This window comes from Bubalus bubalis, chromosome 16 (assembly GCF_019923935.1).
Source record: "Bubalus bubalis isolate 160015118507 breed Murrah chromosome 16, NDDB_SH_1, whole genome shotgun sequence".
In the NCBI taxonomy this organism is placed as follows: Eukaryota; Metazoa; Chordata; class Mammalia; order Artiodactyla; family Bovidae; genus Bubalus; species Bubalus bubalis.
In genome coordinates this window covers 30,528,874-30,548,079 of record NC_059172.1, presented here as the reverse complement: position 1 = coordinate 30,548,079, position 19,206 = coordinate 30,528,874, and the positions used below count along the sequence as shown (strand labels likewise).

The following is a 19,206-nucleotide window of genomic DNA, read 5'->3' as shown; positions in this document are numbered from 1 at the left end:
TTGTGGTAGCTGTGTTCTATTGAGTTTCTGTGAATACACTTAGTCATTCTTCTAGGAGGAGTACAAGATTAGTTTCCTGTGAGCCTCTGGTCACAACATTTTCGTCAACTGATGTGATCAAATATATAACCTTGTTTTATGAGTATTTCTGATTGACATATACACACTATTATATATATAATAGTAACTAGTAAGTTTCTGGAGAAGGCAATGGCACCCCACTCCAGTACTCTTGCCTGGAAAATCCCATGGATGGAGGAGCCTGGTGGGCTGCAGTCCATGGGGTCGCTAAGAGTCGGACATGACTGAGCAACTTCACTTTCACTTTTCACTTTCATGCATTGGAGAAGGAAATGGCAACCCACTCCAGTGTTCTTGCCTGGAGAATCCCAGAGACGGGGGAGCCTGCTGGGCTGCCGTCTATGGGGTCACACAGAGTCGGACATGACTGAAGCAAATTAGCAGCAGCAGCAGTAAGGTTCTACTGTATAGCACAGGGAACTCTACTCAATACTCTCTATAATGACCTATATGGGAAAATAACCTGAAAAAGAGTGGATATATGTATATGTATATATGGTCATCTGGTCCTATCACTTCCTGGCAAACAAAAGGGGGAAAAAGTGGAATCAGTGACAGATTTTATTTTCTTTGGCTCCAAAATCACTGCGGGTGGTGTGACTGCAGCCACAGAATTAAAAGATGCTTGCTCCTTGGAAGGAAAGCTATGACAAAGCTAGACAGCATATTAAAAAGCAGAGACATCTCTTTGCCCACAAAGATCTGTATAGTCAAAGTTATGGTTTTTCCAGTAGTCACGTACAGATGTGAGAGTTGGACCATAAAGAGGGCTGAATGCTGAAGAATTGATGCACTCGAATTGTGGTGCTAGAGAAGACTCTTGAGAGTCCACTGGACTGCAACAAGATCAAACCAGTCAATCCTAAAGGAAATCAACCCTGAATATTCACTGGAAGGACTTATGCTGAAGCTGAAGCTCCAATAACTTTAGCCATCTGATACAAAGACCCTGATGCTGGGAAAGATGGAAGGCAAAAAGAGAAGGGGGTGGCAGAGGATGAGATGATTAGACAGCAACACCAACTCAGTAGACATGAGTTGGAGCAAACTTCAGGAGATAGTGAAGGACAGGGAAGCCTGGCATGCTGCAGTCCATGGGATTGCAAAGAGTTAACACAACTTACCAATTGAACAACAGCAACAACATGTATATATATAACTGATTCATTTTGCTGTACAGTGGAAGCTAACACAATATTGTAAATCAATTATACTCCAATAAAAATTAATTTAAAAATCCTCATTTAGTATATACACTATTGATTTATTAACCTTGAACTCATGGCCAATAGCACTCTAACCCATGCCTGAATGAAGCTTAATAACACATGTATTTTCTCCATAAGGCACATCACAGACTTTTCATGTTTAGGAGTCTTAGACACCACTTGAACACCATGCTTGGGTACCAATTTAAAAAGGGAAATTACCAAAAGAGCACAAAAATGCTAAAAGCATGGCAAAAAATAGACCATGGGAAGGACACTTGATCATGATATGAGTTGAAACAAGAGGGTCGAGTATTTTCTTGTTAGACCTCAACTGGGGACGTGCACATGATGACTCAGATATTTTGCTGCTCTGGGTGTGTCCCTGAGTGACCCTGAAAGTGCCATAAGTCCTGGTTTTAGTTTCAGTAGATAAATGAATTTACAAACACAGAATCTACAAATAATGAAGAGGGACTATGTTTAGCTAAAGTTTGTGCACACCACGACTAATGTGTTTGACTCTGTTCTATCTTTCAGGGAGAATCTTCCATGGATTCATACAAGGACATACACAAGGGCATTTATCAAGACACACTGATAGCAAAGAGTTAGAGGTAATTTAGGTGGCCTCCACTAGAAAAGTAAAATGTGATGAAATCATATCATGGAAATCAATAAGAACCAATTAAACTAGATCTATAAATAGCAACAGAGACACTAAATGAAAATGTAAGAAATAAATGGAGATGTGTAACATAATTCTTTTTATGTGAATTCAACAGGTATATACATGCACATAACAACACTACATACTTTTCAAAGATATGCTTATATTTATGGACATACATAATGTGAGAAGGGGGAGTGGAGTGCGAATTGGGGGCTTGGAGGTAAAGGGGAAGATAAAACAAGCAAGGAGCCTACAAAGACTAGTAGGTATCATGAGCTCAGAGCTCTTTTCTCCTAAGGTTCAAAAATTAAAAAGTGCCATGATGTGGCTTCCCTGGTGGCTCAGGTGGTAAAGAATCTGCCTGCAATGCAGAAGACCTGGGTTTGATCCCTCTGTTGGGAAGATCCCCTGGAGAAGGAAATGGCAACCCACTCCAGTATTCTTGCCTGGAGAATTCCATGGACAGTCGAGTCTGGTGAGCTACAGTCCACGGGATTGCAAAGAGTCAGACACAACTGAGCAACTAACATGACACTATGATGGGGGAGTAATAAAGTGCGAAGGGGGCACACACAAAGGGTATCCACCTCATTTTTCAGGGCAAGGTGCCAGGGCAGGCTCCTCTGAGAATGTGATGTTTCAGGAGAAGCCTAAGATTTCAGTTGAAATAGACAAAGAGGAAGAGAGAAGGGTGACTGATTGGTGAGAATGAGAATGAATTGGCATGTTTGGCAAACTGAAAGAAATTCAGAATTGCCATGAGAGAGGCAATGGTGAGATGTGAGGTCAAAGAAGTCACTTAAGGGGAGCCAGAGCAGAGAGTGGCTCAGATGGTAAAGCATCTGTCTACAATGTGGGAGAGCCAGAAGATCCCCTGGAGAAGGAAATGGCAATTCACTCCAGTACTATTGCCTGGAAAAGCCCATGGACAGAGGAGCCTGGTAGGCTACAGTCCATGGGGTCACAAAGAGTCTGACATGACTGAGTGACTTCACTTTTTCCTTTAGAGCAGAGAGAGCCTTTAAGTTCTATTGAGGGTGGTAAGGTGACCAGATTTGTCAGCCAGAAAGCCCATTCTGGTCACGTATGAAGTGGAGGGTAGGCATAGAGGCAGAGAGATGATTGGAGAGATGATTGTGCTCCTTCAGGAGAGAGAAAGTGGTAACACCTGTACCAGAGTGAATGAAGTGGGATGGAGAGGAGTAAAGGCAGGCTAGAGATATTTGAGAGATGAAATTTCCCAGTCTCCCCCAAATCTTCACAACAACCTCCCAACACCCGCCTGACACTGATAGGGCAATGACTCCCCTAAATCTACCAGGTTTCAAATGACTTCCCACCCCACTTTTTAAGGCAAACTGCTCCATGAATTCTTGTGTTCATGTCAAACCATGTGATGAACTCCATATATCTTCCTCTGACCACAGCTGATCAGTGGGTCTAGAGGTGGACATCTGATAAAATGGCAGCCAGCCCCTAGGCTACTCAAGGACTTGTGACCCGCGGTCTGATTTGAAACTATTTGTTAAAATATCTTTTATTGTGGTACACATATGTAACATAAAACTTACCATTTGGACCATCTTTAAATGTACGTGAAGTAGTATTGAGTCCATTCACAACCTTGTGCAACCATCACCGCTCTACATTTCCAGAACTCTTTCGTCATCCCAGACAGAACTCCATATGCAGAAAACAGTAACTCTCCCTTCCCCACTCACCCCTAGCTCCCAGTAACCACTGTTTCACTTTCTGTTTCTATGATTTGACTATGACAAGTGCCTCATGTAAATGGAATCACACAATATTTATCCCTTTGTACTTAGCTTATTTCACTTACAATGTCGTTAAGGTTTGTCCATGTTGTTGCATGTATCAGAATTTCATTCATTTTAAGGCTCAATTATATTCCACTGGGTATATATGTTTATCTGTTCACCTGCTGATGGACATTTGGGTTGTTTCCATCTTTTGGCTACTGTGAATAATGTTGCTATGAACACAGGTGAACAAATGTCTCTTAGGACTCTGCTTCCAATTCTTTTGGGTATATACCCAGAAGTGGAGCTGATGGATCATTCATTAATTCTATATTTAATTTCTTGAGGAACTATCATATTGTTTTCCACAGTGGCTGCATCATTTTTTTTTTTCAAGCTTTCCAATTGCTCCACATTCTCTCTAACACTTGCTATTTTCCATTTTTGGATAATATCCATCCATAGTAAGTGCTATATCATTATGGTTTTGACTTGCCAGATGGATGGTAATGTCAAGCATCTTTTCATGGGCTTATTTGACATTTGTATGTCTTCTTCAGAGAAATGTCTATTCAAATCTTTTGCCCATTTTCTAAATTAAGTGTTGCTGTTGTTGTTTTGAGTGGTAGGAGTTCTTAATATATTTTGGGTATTAATTCCTTAATTTATGAATATTTTTCCCCATTGTGGATTGTCTTTTTATTCTCCTGATAGTGTCATTTGATGCACAAAAGTTGAAAATACTTTTTTTTAATGGGAGATACAGAGAGACTGTGCCAGTTAGCAGGTGAGGTGATAGGTGGAAAATATTCTTCAAGAGGAAATTTGGCATAGGGAAAAGGAATAAAGAGATAGGGCTGGCTTCTAGGGCCAGGAAGAATACCTATGGCTGTATTGTGAGCAAGAGTGCAGGTCCTGGACACCGCATGTTACTAGTAAGAGAAAACGACTTAGCTCTCATTGTTATGGATGAAAAAGCTATTGCATGGCTTAAAATTAAAAGAATTGCAATGTTTTGCCTGTACAGGTTTGCTAAGGAATACTTCTTGCCTAACCATAAGCTCAAGGAAAGGTATGCTCTAGTTTCAGGACACTACGAAGGCCTAGACACTAGTGGTAAATTTCCTGCACGGCTGGTATTGACACATTGGTAGTGGCAATGTATTTTCAGGCAAAAGAATTGAGATGGTAGGAGTTTCAGACGTTTTCCTTGAAGAGGATTTCTAAGTTACTACTCCAGCCAAAAGGGCAAGGCTGATTCATATCTATGTGTCAGCCATCCTGGGGGTATTTAGAAATATTAGAAGCTCTACAAGGGAAAAAAACTGAATTTCTTTCTAGTCAAATATTTAAGTCTCTGAGAATCAAAATTGTTTGAATTAGTGGAAATGTGAACACAAATCTTGTGAAATTTGGGAGTCACAGCTTAAAAATTGAAAAGCCCAATCCATTTTGTCTGTGCATTAAGGAAAGAAAATCATTATTTTGTTACAATGGAAGAATACTTAGGACTGTATTTTAAGAATTATTATTCTAACTATTTGGCTATCTGAATTGTCCAATTTTACCTCTATTGTTATTGGTGTTTGTGAGAAAATAAAGTTCACTATCAATCAGGGTTTTGCAGAGTTATTTGGATTCCAGGGACATGCCATTTTGGTGATGGTTGCTTTGACATCCTTGTTCCTCAGTGTGTAGATGAGAGGGTTGAGGACAGGTGTGAGAATAGCATACACCACGTTGCCCACGATGTGGAAGTCGAGGGGCACGTCAGCCCTGTAGGCCATGTAGGCTATGGCAATGGATGAGTAGTAGGTGCCAACCACCAGGAGGTGCGAGCTGCAGGTAGAAAAGGCTTTGGAGCGTCCTTCTCGGGAGCCGATGCGAAGCACTGAGGCCAGGATGTGGGCATAGGAGAGAAGCACCAGGAGAAGGGGCAGGAAGGACACCACCATGGCGATGCAGAAGCCCATGAGGGTCTGGGGGGTGGTGTCAGAGCAGGAGGCCTGGACCACAGCTAAGTGGTCACAGAAGCAGTGATAGATGTGAGCGATGTTTTCAAAAGCCATGTGGGAGGTCTGCACCACTGCTGGGATGGGCAGAAGGAGGGCGGTGAGCCAGGCACTGGCTGCCAGGGCAGCATTGGTCTGCGGGGTCATGAGCACAGGGTAATGCAGCGGGTGGCAGATAGCCACATAGCGGTCATAGGCCATGACCACCAGGATGAAGGCTTCAGAGCAGGAGAAGCTGTGGAAGAGGTACATCTGCAGGAAGCAGGCAGAGAAGCTGAGGTAGCGATCCCCACGCAAGAATAAGGACAGCATCTTGGGGACAGTGGTTGTGGTGAAGAGGATGTCCAGGGCTGAGAGGTTAATCAGGAAGAAGTACATGGGCTTGTGAAGGCTGGGCTCTATCACCACGGCCACCAGGATCAGGGCATTTCCCACCAGGATGAGTAGGTAGAGGAGGAGAAAGATGAAGAAGATAGGAAGGAAGAGGGATTTTGGCAGAGAAGGGATGCCCATAAGGTAGAAGATGGTCCATGACTCCTCTGATTCATTACAGGCTATAGTCTCCATGATGGTTTAAGCTGGATGCCCAGGAAGTGGGCGGTGGGAGCACCTAGAAACCAGAACAATCAGTGATTCTGGAATATGAATTACAAAGCAATCACTGTATAATGTAACCACATTTATTTACAACCAACACTAGAAGAGAAATGATGGGTTCTGTCTTCATCCTCTCTCAGAATTCCCTTTTTCCTTTAAAAAAAATAATGTGGCAAAATTATCTTTACAATATACCAAACCAAGTGTTACATGCTGAGTATATAACAAGTTGAACAAAACAAAGAGGGTCTCTTACTTAATGGAGCTGAACTTTCAGTGGTAGAGAAAGACATTAAGCAAAGAATCGCGTAATTATTTAATTTCAGTTGTGCTAAGTGTTGTGGAAGAACTCTGTTGGTCCCCTTGTCCATGTACCATATGATCCTTTCAGGGATATCGGGTCTCTTAAACCATGTCCTTGAGCTCCTTTCTCATTTGGCATTGCTTTAAGTTTTTCAAAAAGTGACATCTTTGTCACCACATTGCTAGAGAGGCCTGATTTCTCTAACGTTTACAGCAACGTGCTATCTTCTCATAATTATTGACCAGGAATGGCTCCTTCTCCCTTGTTTGCTTGGTGCAGTGGTTCTGCCTGTCTCTAAGTTGAGTACTCCCTTTTCTGTCTCTGGGTGTGGGGCTCTTTGTCACATTGCAGTGACGGGAGTGATACTGAAAATGCCTTTGGCGAAAAGAGCCATTCCTGATTGGAGTCGGAACTGAGCATGGATTCTCCTGCAACTGGGCAGCAACAGAGAATCCAGGGAGTATATCTGTGTTACTCTTGAACTTGCCTCTCTGCTGGCATGCAGCTCAGGTCAAACTCCTGTTTGGCACACCCACTGTCCACCAGGCTTCTCTGTCCCTGGTCATTGCTTGAGAAGCATTTTAGGTGGAGAGGAACTAGAGGTTTGCTTGCAATGGCTGCTCCAAGGCCAAAGAACTGCCCCCCTGCCCCGACCAAGAAGGAATCAGGAGGAAGTGTTTTCATAGATCTGGGGGGATTCAATTAAGAGAAATACTGATTTGCCATCTACTTAATACTCGCCCCTTGGGCTAAGCATTCCCTGTTCCCATTGCAAGCAAGTCCATGTTACTCCTGATGTTTCTGTGAGCAGGGCCCCACACTTTTCCTAGAGTCACCTCTAATTTCTCTCTCTTCTCGAAACACATCTTATACATAAAACCATCAATGTAAAAGCTGGAAAAAACTTTTAATTTTCAGATCTAACCAGTTTTACTCCTGAAGGCAAGAGGCTGAGCACAAAAAGGGTGGGAACTTTCCCAGATCCCAATGGCACTGGATGCAGAATCATCCCCAGAACTCAGGTCTTTGATTCCTGGGACAGGACTCTCTCTTCTACTCCCCATGTCTCTTGGGGAATCCAGAAGTTCAGCTTTACAGGGGAGAACATATTAAGACCAAGGTTTTCTGTTTCCCTTTCCATTTTTTCATTGATTATATCAGACAAATTTATAACTCAAGTTTTTATCTTGAGTCGCTATAGGATAAGCATTAAGAACTAGTATCTGGCAATACAAATCTTCCTTTAAAATAATGTTCCAAAAATCAGACCCCAGGACCTAGCAAAAAAAGTGAAACTGCTTTGCACTGCCATGGACATTTTTGCTCTCAGACAGGCAGTTGTGTCTGCAGTCCCGGGTGAGGCAGAGCAGGGGATCTGAGGGGCAGAAAGGCTGAGGGGGGAGGCCAGTGGGGCCCTAAAAGGCCATCAGCTTTGCTACCCCTCTTATCCTGCCTCTGTCCCACTGCTTAGACGATGAAGGAGGGATGCTGAGACCTCAGTGGAGGGGTGGGACATGGCTTTTTATTGCCAGGTGGTACTGGACCATCCAATAGGCATATTGGGACACCAGCCAAACAGGGACACCAAAAGTACTTTATGAAAGAACTTTGCATTTTATCTTTCAAAGCACCATTCAACTAGCCCATCATAGGGAATATCCAAATTTGGTTGAACTTTCTTACATTTATTTTACAGGTTAGGGCTCTTATTTTGCTTTAGATTACACACTACATCTTAGTGATGCCATCCTGTGCTTTAGGGACTAATGGGTACTCTTTCCCAGGGCACAGAATTTGCCCCAGAAGGTCCTCCCTGGTGGGACTGTCTACGAGAGAGTTACAGTGCAGGTGGGGACAGGGAAGGACAGAAAGCCCAATCACTGAGTGTCCAACCTGATGCTGCACTTGATGGACATCATCTCCTCCTTCATCCAGCCCTTTCAGGGAGTGGTTACACCCCTCAGCAACAGGATTGGAGAAGGACAGGCCCTAGTTCAAGGTCACAACTGGCGAGGGGTGAGAGCAGAGGTAGTTAGGAGGCAGACTGCTGTTAAAGAACTCCACCTTGCAACCAAGAGTCCTGGCTCCTGGACCAGCTCTGTTACTTGCTTGCTGTGACTCTGGGTCCCTGAGACTTGGTTTTCTCATCTGCGTAGTGAGAGGTTTAGAGGAGAATATCTCTAAGGGGTTTCCAATCCAATTGGAATTCAGAACCCTTTCCTGAGTGTCCACTCTGTGTCTGTCAGAGTCATGTCACATGGTCCACACCCCAAAGCAAGAGGGTGAGGGCTCTCCCACCTCTCCTGTGCACCTGCTACCAGCCAGGGGCTCTACCTTCATTCTGTCCTGTGGGCCTTAGTGGTCAAGAGTATGCACTTATGAGTCAGAAAGGACTGGAGTCCCATCCCAGCTCGTACCTGCAGTTGTGTGACCTTGGGCAAGTCACTTTTCTCTGTCTGAACTCGTTTCCCTCATTTGTGACCTTCTGGGATTGTTGTGTCCTTGTGGAGAGAATGCGAAGAGAACATTTAGACAACGCTACACGAGAGCCTGGAACAGGTAAGCACTCAGAGTGCCCTCGTGTTTCCAATGGTTACTGCTCCATCAGCCTTGATTTCCTGTGGGAGGAAATGATTTGATGAGGATGTGGTTTGAATCCCACATGTAAGAGTCCTCCTTTGCCTGGACCTGTCGGAACGTGTGGCCCAAGTTCTCACAACCCATGTGTGCACAGCCAACCTGGATTCTGGGCTCCTGCCTCTTGTTCGCACCCAACCAGTCTCCCTGATCCCTGGCCCAAGTTCATACATCCTGGCTTCTCCACCCCTGTCTCCTTGACCAAGTTTTCTCTGCCTGTCTCTGGATGCTCCATCCTTGGTTCTGCTTACCTATTAAGCCGGTCCATACTGGTGTATCCTGTGGTGTCTCCATGTGAAGACTTGTTAGAGGCTGAGCCATGACCTATTAAACCCTCGGTTCCCTGCTTTCAGGTAGGCCTCCTGGGGTTATTTTCTTCAAGATGGTGCTCCCTTGAAGACCCATCTTCCCTCAGGAATAAACTCCCTGGCATCACCTGGAGCATACATGAAGAGCGAGGTAGGATTTGTCCCTAGGCTTTGCTGGTAATGATGAGAACGTTATTAACAGCTCCCAGGGGCCTCACACTTTATGCCAATGGTGTAACCTTCATTCTCATTATGAGTCTGACTGATATGAATGGGTCATCTTATGTATCTGATTTTACCTATTTTTGCTGGTTTTAGAGAGTTTTTTCACCATGAGTTCCCTTTGGTAAATTGTCAAATGGGCCAAAAATATCTTCACAGTTTGGGGCCTTTCTCAGAAGTCTATTGCCTTAAATCTCTCCAGATCTTCTCTTCACCAAACCTGTTACTTTGCTCTAAGTTACTTCATATCCCAGCAAAGATGTAGCCATTGCTCATAAACTTGTATAGATCCAAACCTCTTTCCATTTTACCTCCCAGGTGAGATGAACCTACCAGGTGAAAGATAAGAGGCCATGGCAAAGGTTCTGCCCACTGACAGGATTTATCTTCCTGTTGATCCTTCAGGGCCTTCCTGAATGGGCTGTAATGTAGCAGCAGTCCATGTTTGAGTAGTCTGAGCACATTGTGAAGAACTGTTTGTGAATCAAGCCTGATTTCTTTCTTCTTGGGAGAGTTGATCATAGGGAATTTCCCATGAGGCCCTATGTCAGAGCTGATGGGAAGGTCTCAATATTGCAAGATGGTGCATCTTGGAAGTCTGAGCCACCCACTCATACAACTGTGCCTTCAAGATCTGCTTGAGCTAATATAATATTTATTACCTGACTTCCCACTTGACAGTGGATGTTTTTGTACATATACAATTTTATATTTTGTTTGTTCAAATTAATACCCAGTTTGTAAGGGTCAGCTTGGGACCCATAGTCCTTTAGTGTTTCTCGTCGGGCTTTCAGCTGCACTAGGGCGAGGAACTGTTTCTCAAAAGGAGAATAGTTATCAGCAGAAAAAAAACCCCACATAGTTGACTCTAAAGTCCTAGGGTCTGCACTGTGTTTCTCCTACCAATAGTGCAAAAACTCAAAAATCAAAGAGGACTTCTAAGTATTGCCTATGACAGAGTGCCTTCTTTGGAACTAAACCTCATGCCAAAAACAACCATAAAAGCTGGATAAAATATGTAAAACAATTGTTTGAAGGCTTCAGAGACCTTGAAGGACTGTGATCCCTGAGAATAGGAAAGCTCATGAAGTAATTTCCACATGATCCCAGATTTTTACCTGAGGGCATTTCCCAATTTGCAGGACTGGAGAATAGAGCTCAGTTAGAAAAATAAAGTCCTAATAAACTGAGGCAAGGCAAGTTGGAATTTGGATTACCAAAAGGGCTGGAAATTAAAAGGCAAAATACTGGGGAGGATAGTACTGCAGGGAAGGAACTTCAAAATCTGTACAAATTCCCTTCAAGTCAGGGACCAACTCCTCAGGTGTGCATGTATAAGGAAAGACTTTGAGAAACCAGAAGAAGACAGCAGCTGGGAGGTTACAGAGCCGCAGAAAGATTTTAGCAGCCACATGATGCTGGTGAGGCAGAGGTTGGAATCAAGCCCTATTCAAGTGGATGGGCCTGAGGAAGTGCTCCAGAATTTAAGAAGTCTCAAGGGAAATTAAAAACACATTCTGAGTTGAAAAGAAAAAAAAGAGAAGTACAATATTTCAAAATTGTAGGGAATTATGAAAGCAGTAGCTAGAGGGAAATTTATAGAGTTTAATACTTATATTGGAAAAGAATAAAAGGCTCATATCAACAATCTAATCTTTCACTTTAAGAAACTAGAAAAAGAATATAAACTTAAACCCAAAGTACTTAAAAGAAAGAAAATTATAAATATTATAGCAAGAATCAATACAACTGAAAACAGAAAAACAGCTGAGCAAAATCAATAAAACTAAAGGCTGATTCTTTTTTTTTTTTATTGGAGTATAATTGCTTTGCAATATTGTATTAGTTTCTGCTCTACCACAAAGTGAATCAGCTATATTTATACATATATCACCTCCCTCTTGAGCCTCCCTCCCACACCTCCATCCCACTCCTCTAGGTCATCATAGAGCACTGAGTTCCCTGAGCTTCCCTAGCTATTTTATGATGGACATTTAGGTTTAAAATTTGATTCTTTGAAAAGTTGATAAAATTGATACATCTATAGCCAGATTGACCAAGAAGAAGAACTGAAGACACAAATTAGCAACATTCAGAATGAAAGAAGAGACATCACAGACTTTAAAAGGATAATGAAAGACTACTACAAACAACTGTATGCCTATAAATTCTATAATGTGGATAAAATGGACAAATTCCTCGAGAGGTACAAACTACCAAAACCCATTCAAGAATAAATAGATAATTTTAAAACTTCTATATCTAGGACTTCCCTGGTGGTGCAGTGGATAAGAATCCGCCTGCGAAGGCGGGGAACTTGATTCTATCCCTGGTCTGGGAAGATTCCACATGCCTTGAACAATTAAGCCTGAGTGCCTAGGGCCTGTGCTCTGCAACAAGAGAAGCCACCACAGCGAGAAACCCATGCTCCACAATTAGAGAAAGCCCATGCAAAGCAACAAAGATTCAGCTAAAAATAAATAAATACAAAAACCCCACACTTCTATATCTAGTAAAGAAATTGATTTTGTAGAAAAAAAATTTCCTAAAAGGAAATTCCAGACACAGGTCATTTCATAGGAAAATACTACTAAATATTTAAGGAAAAAAATAATACGAATTCTACATAATGTTTTCCAGATTATAGAAGAGGAGAGAAAACTTTCCAACTCATTTTATAAGGCCAGCCAATATTAACCTAATATCAAACTAGGCAAAGACATTAATAGAAAACTGCAGATCAGTATCCCTCATGCAGAAATCCCAAACAAAATATTTTTAAAAAATCACTTTCATTTTTCACTCTCATGCATTGGAGAAGGAAATGGAAACCCACTCCAGTGTTCTTGCCTGGAGAATCCCAGGGACGGAGGAGCCTGGTGGGCTGCCATCTATGGGGTTGCATAGAGTCGGACACGACTGAAGCAACTTAGCAGCAGCAGCAATATTTATAGAGGACAATATATCATAACCAAGTAGAGTTCATTCCAGGAATAAAGAATCTGTTCAACATTCAAAACCAATCAATGAAAAGCCCACCATATTAGCAGACTAACCAAAAAGTGCACTTAAATATAAACCCAACAAGACATGTGGGGCTTCCCTTGTAGCTCAGTTGGTAAAGAATCTGCCTGCAATGCAAGAGATCCTGGTTTGATTCCTGGATTGGGAAGATCTGCTGGAGAAGGGATAGGCTACCCACTCCAGTATTCTTGGACTTCCTTGGTAGCTCAGCTGGTAAAGAATCCGCCCGCAATGTGGGAGACCTGGGTTCGATCCCTGGATAGGGAAGATCCCCTGGTGAAGGGAAAGGCTACCCTTCAGTATTCTGGCCTAGAGAATTCCATGAACTGTATAGTCCATGGGATCGCAAACAGTGGGACACAGTTGAGCAAGCTTCACTTTCTTTCTTCCACAAAATATGTGCACAATCCATAGGCTAAAAACTACAAAACACTGATGAATAAAATCAAAGAAAATCTAGATAATGAAGAGCTATCCAAGTTGTTAAATTGGAAAACTCAATATTGGTAAAATGTCAAGTATCCCAAATTTAATACATAGATTCAGATTCAGCACAATCCCAGTCAAAACCCAGCAAGATAGTTCCACAATTTATATCAAAAAGCAAAGAAACTAAAGTAGTCAAAACAATTCTAAAAGAGAAAAACAAAGATGGGGGATTCACACTACCCAATTTCAACACTAAGTATAAAGTTATAGTAATCAAGATGATGTGGTATTGGTAAAAGGACAGATAAATGTACCAATGGAACAGAAGAGAGAGCCCAGAAATAGACACAACTATAGTTCGGTATTTGACAAAAGTTCAAAGACAATTTAATGATGAAGAATAGGCTTTAAAAAATGGTGCTGGTGATACTGGATGCTTGGTGCTGGTGCACTGGGATGACCCAGAGGGATGGAATGGGGAGGGAGGAGGAAGGAGGGTTCAGGATGGGGAACACATGTATACCTGTGGTGGATTCATTTTGATATTTGGCAAAACTAATACAATTATGTAAAGTTTAAAAATAAAATTAAATTAAATTAAAAAAAATGGTGCTGGAACAACTGGATGTCTATACAAAAAATAAAATAATATATAATACTAAGAGTGGGCTCTATGGACTTTGAGTGATAATGTGTTATATAGATTCATGTTAGTTTCTTAGTTTTGATAAATGCAGAATGGTTACATAAGATGTTAAAATTAGAGGAAGCTGGATGAAAGGTTAACTAGAAGCTCTATATTATCTTTGTAACTTTTTGTAAGTATAAAATAATTTCAAAATGAAATATTTTAAATGATTATAGAATGATTTAATTTCAATCTAATCTCTTAAGTAAAACTGTAACATATTTTTTAAAAGACTTCTCAATGTAATTTAAACTGTTATGATTTTTCTTATTTTTAAATTATATCCCTCTTAAGATGTATAGTCAAAGCACTGTTTCGATGACTCTTAGACAGTAATTTTCCTAATGATCATTCCATTAATTTGATAGACATCTAAGGTCAAGTGTTTCTGTTTATTTTAAAAAGGAGGGAATCTTGTTTTTTCTTTTTTATTTCTTTTAATTATATAAAAATTATATATACATCTAAAGTCAGATTGTACATTTGTCTTGTTTCTGTTCCTGTCCCCTCCACTCTGTTCCCTCTCTCTCCTTGTAGGTAACCGTCTTTATTAATTCAGAGGTTTCATCCTTCTGTGTGCATGTGTGCAAAGTCACTCCAGTTGTGTCCAACTCTGTGTGACCCTATGGACCATAGCCCTCCAGGCTCCTCTGTCCATGGGATTCGCTAGGTAAGAATACTGCAGTGGGTTATCATGCCCTTCTCCAGGGGATCTTCCCAACCCAGGGTCTCCTGCATTCCAGGCAGATTCTTTACCATTTGAGCCACCAGGGAAGTCCATTAGCATATCCTAGATCAGTATACAGCTTTATCACTTCCTTTTTATAGATGCATTATACTTAAAAAAATTTTTTTCAACCTGTTCCCTAATGATGAATGAGTAGCCTAATTAATTATTGCCAATGTATCTTTGAGATTGATTCCTAGAAATGAGATTTCTGGTTCAAAGGGTAAATGCATATTTACTTTTGGTGGGTATCACAATAATGCTCTATCAATTTGCATTCTCACAAGTAATTTACAAGAGTTCTGATTTTCTACATGCATATTGCCAAAATATTGTTTTGCTAATCTGATTATGTGGAAAATGGCATTTCAGGGTACTTTAAAATTTTTTTATTTACTATTTATATTTATTTTTGGCCGTGCCAGGCTTTCTCTAGTTGTGGTGAGCAGTGAGGAGATACTCTCTAGTTGCAGTGCAGAAGTTTCTTATTGCAGTGGCTTTCTTGTTGCGGAGCATGGACTCTAGAACTCAGGGCTTCAGTGGTTGCAGCACATGGACTCCATAGTTGCAGCGCATGGGTTTAGTTGCCCTGCAGTATGTGAAATCTTCCCAGACCAGTGTTCAAACCCATGTCCCGTGCACTGGCAGGCAGATCCTAACCAGTGGACCACTAGGGGAATTCACACTGTAGTTTTAATTTGTATTCTTTTTACACAGTATTTTAACACAGTAGACTAAATACTTTTTCACTGTTTAAGATCAGATCAGATCAGTCGCTCAGTCGTGTCCGACTCTGCGACCCCATGAATCGCAGCACACCAGGCCTCCCTGTCCATCACCAACTCCCGCAGTTCACTCAGACTCACGTCCATCGAGTCAGTGATGCCATCCAGCCATCTCATCCTCTGTCGTCCCCTTCTCCTCTTGCCCCCAGTCCCTCCCAGCATCAGAGTCTTTTCCAATGAGTCAACTCTTCACATGAGGTGGCCAAAGTACTGGAGTTTCAGCTTTAGCATCATTCCTTCCAGAGAACACCCAGGGCTGATCTCCTTCAGAATGGACTGGTTGGATCTCCTTGCAGTCCAAGGGACTCTCAAGAGTCTTCTCCAACACCACAGTTCAAAAGCATCAATTCTTTGGCGCTCAGCCTTCTTCACAGTCCAACTCTCACATCCATACATGACCACAGGAAAAACCATAGCCTTGACTAGACAAACCTTTGTTGGCAAAGTAATGTCTCTGCTTTTGAATAGTCTATCTAGATTGGCCACAACTTTCCTTCCAAGGAGTAAGCGTCTTTTAATTTCATGGCTGCAGTCACCATCTGCAGTGATTTTGGAGCCCCCAAAAATAAAGTCTGACACTGTTTTCACTGTTTCCCCATCTATTTCCAATGAAGTGATGGGACCAGATGCCATGATCTTCGTTTTCTGAATGTTGAGCTTTAAGCCAACTTTTTCACTCTCCTCTTTCACTTTCATCAAGAGGCTTTTGAGTTCCTCTTCACTTTCTGCCATAAGGGTGGTGACATCTGCATCTCTGAGGTTATTGATATTTCTCCCGGCAATCTTGATTCCAGCTTGTGTTTTTTCCAGTCCAGTGTTTCTCATGATGTACTCTGCATATAAGTTAAATAAACAGGGCGACAATATACAGCCTTGACGTACTCCTTTTCCTATTTGGAACCAGTCTGTTGTTCCATGTCCAGTTCTAACTGTTGCTTCCTGACCTGCATACAAATTTCTTAAGAGGCAGATCAGGTGGTCTGGTATTCCCATCTCTTTCAGAATTTTCCACAGTTTATTGTGATCCACACAGTCAAAGGCTTTGGCATAGTCGATAAAGCAGAAATAGATGTTTTTCTGGAACTCTCTTGCTTTTTCAATGATCCAGCGGATGTTGGCAATTTGATCTCTGGTTCCTCTGCCTTTTCTAAAACCAGCTTGAACATCAGGAAGTTCACGGTTCACATATTGCTGAAGCCTGGCTTGGAGACTTTTGAGTATTACTTTACTAGCGTGTGAGATGAGTGCAATTGTGCTGTGGTTTGAGCATTCTTTGGCATTGCTTTTCTTTGGGATTAGAATGAAAACTGACCTTTTCCAGTCCTGTGGCCACTGCTGAGTTTTCCAAATTTACTGGCATATTGAGTGCAGCACTTTCACAGCATCATCTTTCAGGATTTGGGATAGCTCAACTGGAATTCCATCACCTCCACTAGCTTTGTTCGTAGTGATGCTTTCTAAGGCCCACTTGACTTCACATTCCAGGATGTCTGGCTCTAGGTCAGTGATCACACCATCGTGATTATCTGGGTCATGAAGATCTTTTTTGTACAGTTCTTTTGTGTATTCTTGTCACCTCTTCTTAATATCTTCTGCTTCTGTTAGGTCCATACCATTTCTGTCTTTTATCGAGCCCATCTTTGCATGAAATGTTCCTTTGGTATCTCTGATTTTCTTGAAGAGATCTCTAGTCTTTCCCATTCTGTTGTTTTCCTCTATTTCTTTGCACTGATCGCTGAGGAAAGCTTTCTTATCTCTTCTTGCTATTCTTTGGAACTCTGCATTCAGATGTTTATATCTTTCCTTTTCTCCTTTGCTTTTCACTTCTCTTCTTTTCACAGCTATTTGTAAGGCCTCCCCAGACAGCCATTTTGCTTTTTTGCATTTCTTTTCCATGGGGATGGTCTTGATCCCTGTCTCCTGTACAGTGTCACTAACCTCATTCCATAATTCATTAGGCACTCTATCTATCAGATCTAGGCCCTTAAATCTATTTCTCACTTCCACTGTATAATCATAAGGGATTTGATTTAGGTCATACCTGAATGGTCTAGTGATTTTCCCTACTTCCTTCAATTTAACTCTGAATTTGGCAATAAGGAGTTCATGGTCTGAGCCACAGTCAGCTCCTGGTCTTGTTTTTGCTGACTGTATAGAGTTTCTCCATCTTTGGCTGCAAAGAATATAATCAATCTGATTTCGGTGTTGACCATCTGGTGATGTCTATGCATAGTCTTCTCTTGTGTTGTTGGAAGAGGGTGTTTGTTATGACCAGTGCATTTTCTTGGCAAAACTCTATTAGTCTTTGCCCTGCTTCATTCCGTATTCCCAGGCCAGATTTGCCTGTTACTCCAGGTGTTTCTTGACTTCCTACTTTTGCATTCCAGTCCCCTATAATGAAAAGGACATCTTTTTTGGGTGTTAGTTCTAAAAGGTCTTGTAGGTCTTCATAGAACTGTTCAACTTCAGCTTCTTCAGCGTTACTGGTCAGGGCATAGACTTGGATTACTGTGATATTGAATGGTTTGCCTTGGAAACAAACAGAGATCATTCTGTCATTTTTGAGATTGCATCCAAGTACTGCATTTCGGACTCTTTTGTTGACCATGATGGCTACTCCATTTCTTCTGAGGGATTCCTGCCCACAGTAGTAGATATAATGGTCATCTGAGTTAAATTCACCCATCCAGTCCCTTTTAGTTTGCTGATTCCTAGAATGTCAACATTCACTCTTGCCATCTCTTGTTTGATCACTTCCAATTTGCCTTGATTCATGGACCTGACATTCCAGGTTCCTATGCAATATTGCTCTTTACAGCATCGGACCTTGCTTCTATCACCAGTCACATCCACAGCTGGATATTGTTTTTGCTTTGGCTCCATCCCTTCATTCTTTTTTTTTTTTTTTTTTTTTCATCCCTTCATTCTTTCTGGAGTTATTTCTCCACTGATCTCCAGTAGCATATTGGGCACTTACTGACCTGGGGAGTTTCTCTTTCAGTATCCTATCATTTTGCCTATTCATACTGTTCATGGGGTTCTCAAGGCAAGAATACTGAAGTGGTTTGCCATTCCTTTCTCCAGTGGACCACATTCTGTCATTGTTTAAAGACCACTGCATTTTTCTGGTAACTTATCTTTTCATATATTTTGCCCATTTTTATATTTGTATGTTAGATTTTTCTTCTAAAAATTCAGGAAGTATGTAAATATGTTATCACTCAGTCATGTCCAACTCTTTGTGACCCCGCCATGGACTGTAGCTCACCAGGCTCCTCTGTCCATGGGATTCTCCAGGCAAGAATACTGGAGTGGATTGCCAGTTCCTTCTCCAGAACTCTTAATCTATTTTGGATATTTGCCCTTTCCCTGTGATGTAAGTCTTTTGTTTTTTGCCTTTGCTTTTAAAGATTTTTTTGTCATGCAGGTTTTTTTTTTTTTAAAAGAAAAAGCTTCTTAGGAAGAAGTGAAATTCTTATACAGTGCAAGATATCATATAAAGATGAACATTATTCCATTGCACTAGGTGGAAAGCCCTGGACCAAAATATGGCAACCACTGTTGAAGCTGACTGCTCAACAGAATTTTCTTTTACCATTCTATATTTACTGATTTATTTACTCAAAAATATTTATAGAGTTCCTAATCTGTGCTGGGGTCTTCCCTGGTGGCTCAGAAGTAAAGAATTCGCCTGCCAATGCAGGAGACGCAGATTTGATCCCTGTGTTGGGAAGATCCCTCGGAGAAGGAA

General features: G+C 41.6%; 1 protein-coding gene across 1 annotated transcript; it reads right to left on the bottom strand.

Moving 5' to 3' along the window:
* Positions 1-3,943: 3,943 nt before the first annotated feature.
* Positions 3,944-6,657, bottom strand: LOC102414309 (olfactory receptor 2AT4-like). The gene has a single exon (XM_025266421.2). The coding sequence runs from the start codon at positions 6,299-6,301 to the stop codon at positions 5,336-5,338; it is 966 nt and encodes a 321-aa protein (XP_025122206.2). The 5' UTR covers positions 6,302-6,657; the 3' UTR covers positions 3,944-5,335.
* Positions 6,658-19,206: the final 12,549 nt, after the last annotated feature.

Coding starts and splice junctions, on each gene's coding strand:
- LOC102414309 (XM_025266421.2), bottom strand. CDS start 6,301: ATGGAGACTATAGCCTGTAATGAATCAGAGGAGTCATGGACCATCTTC.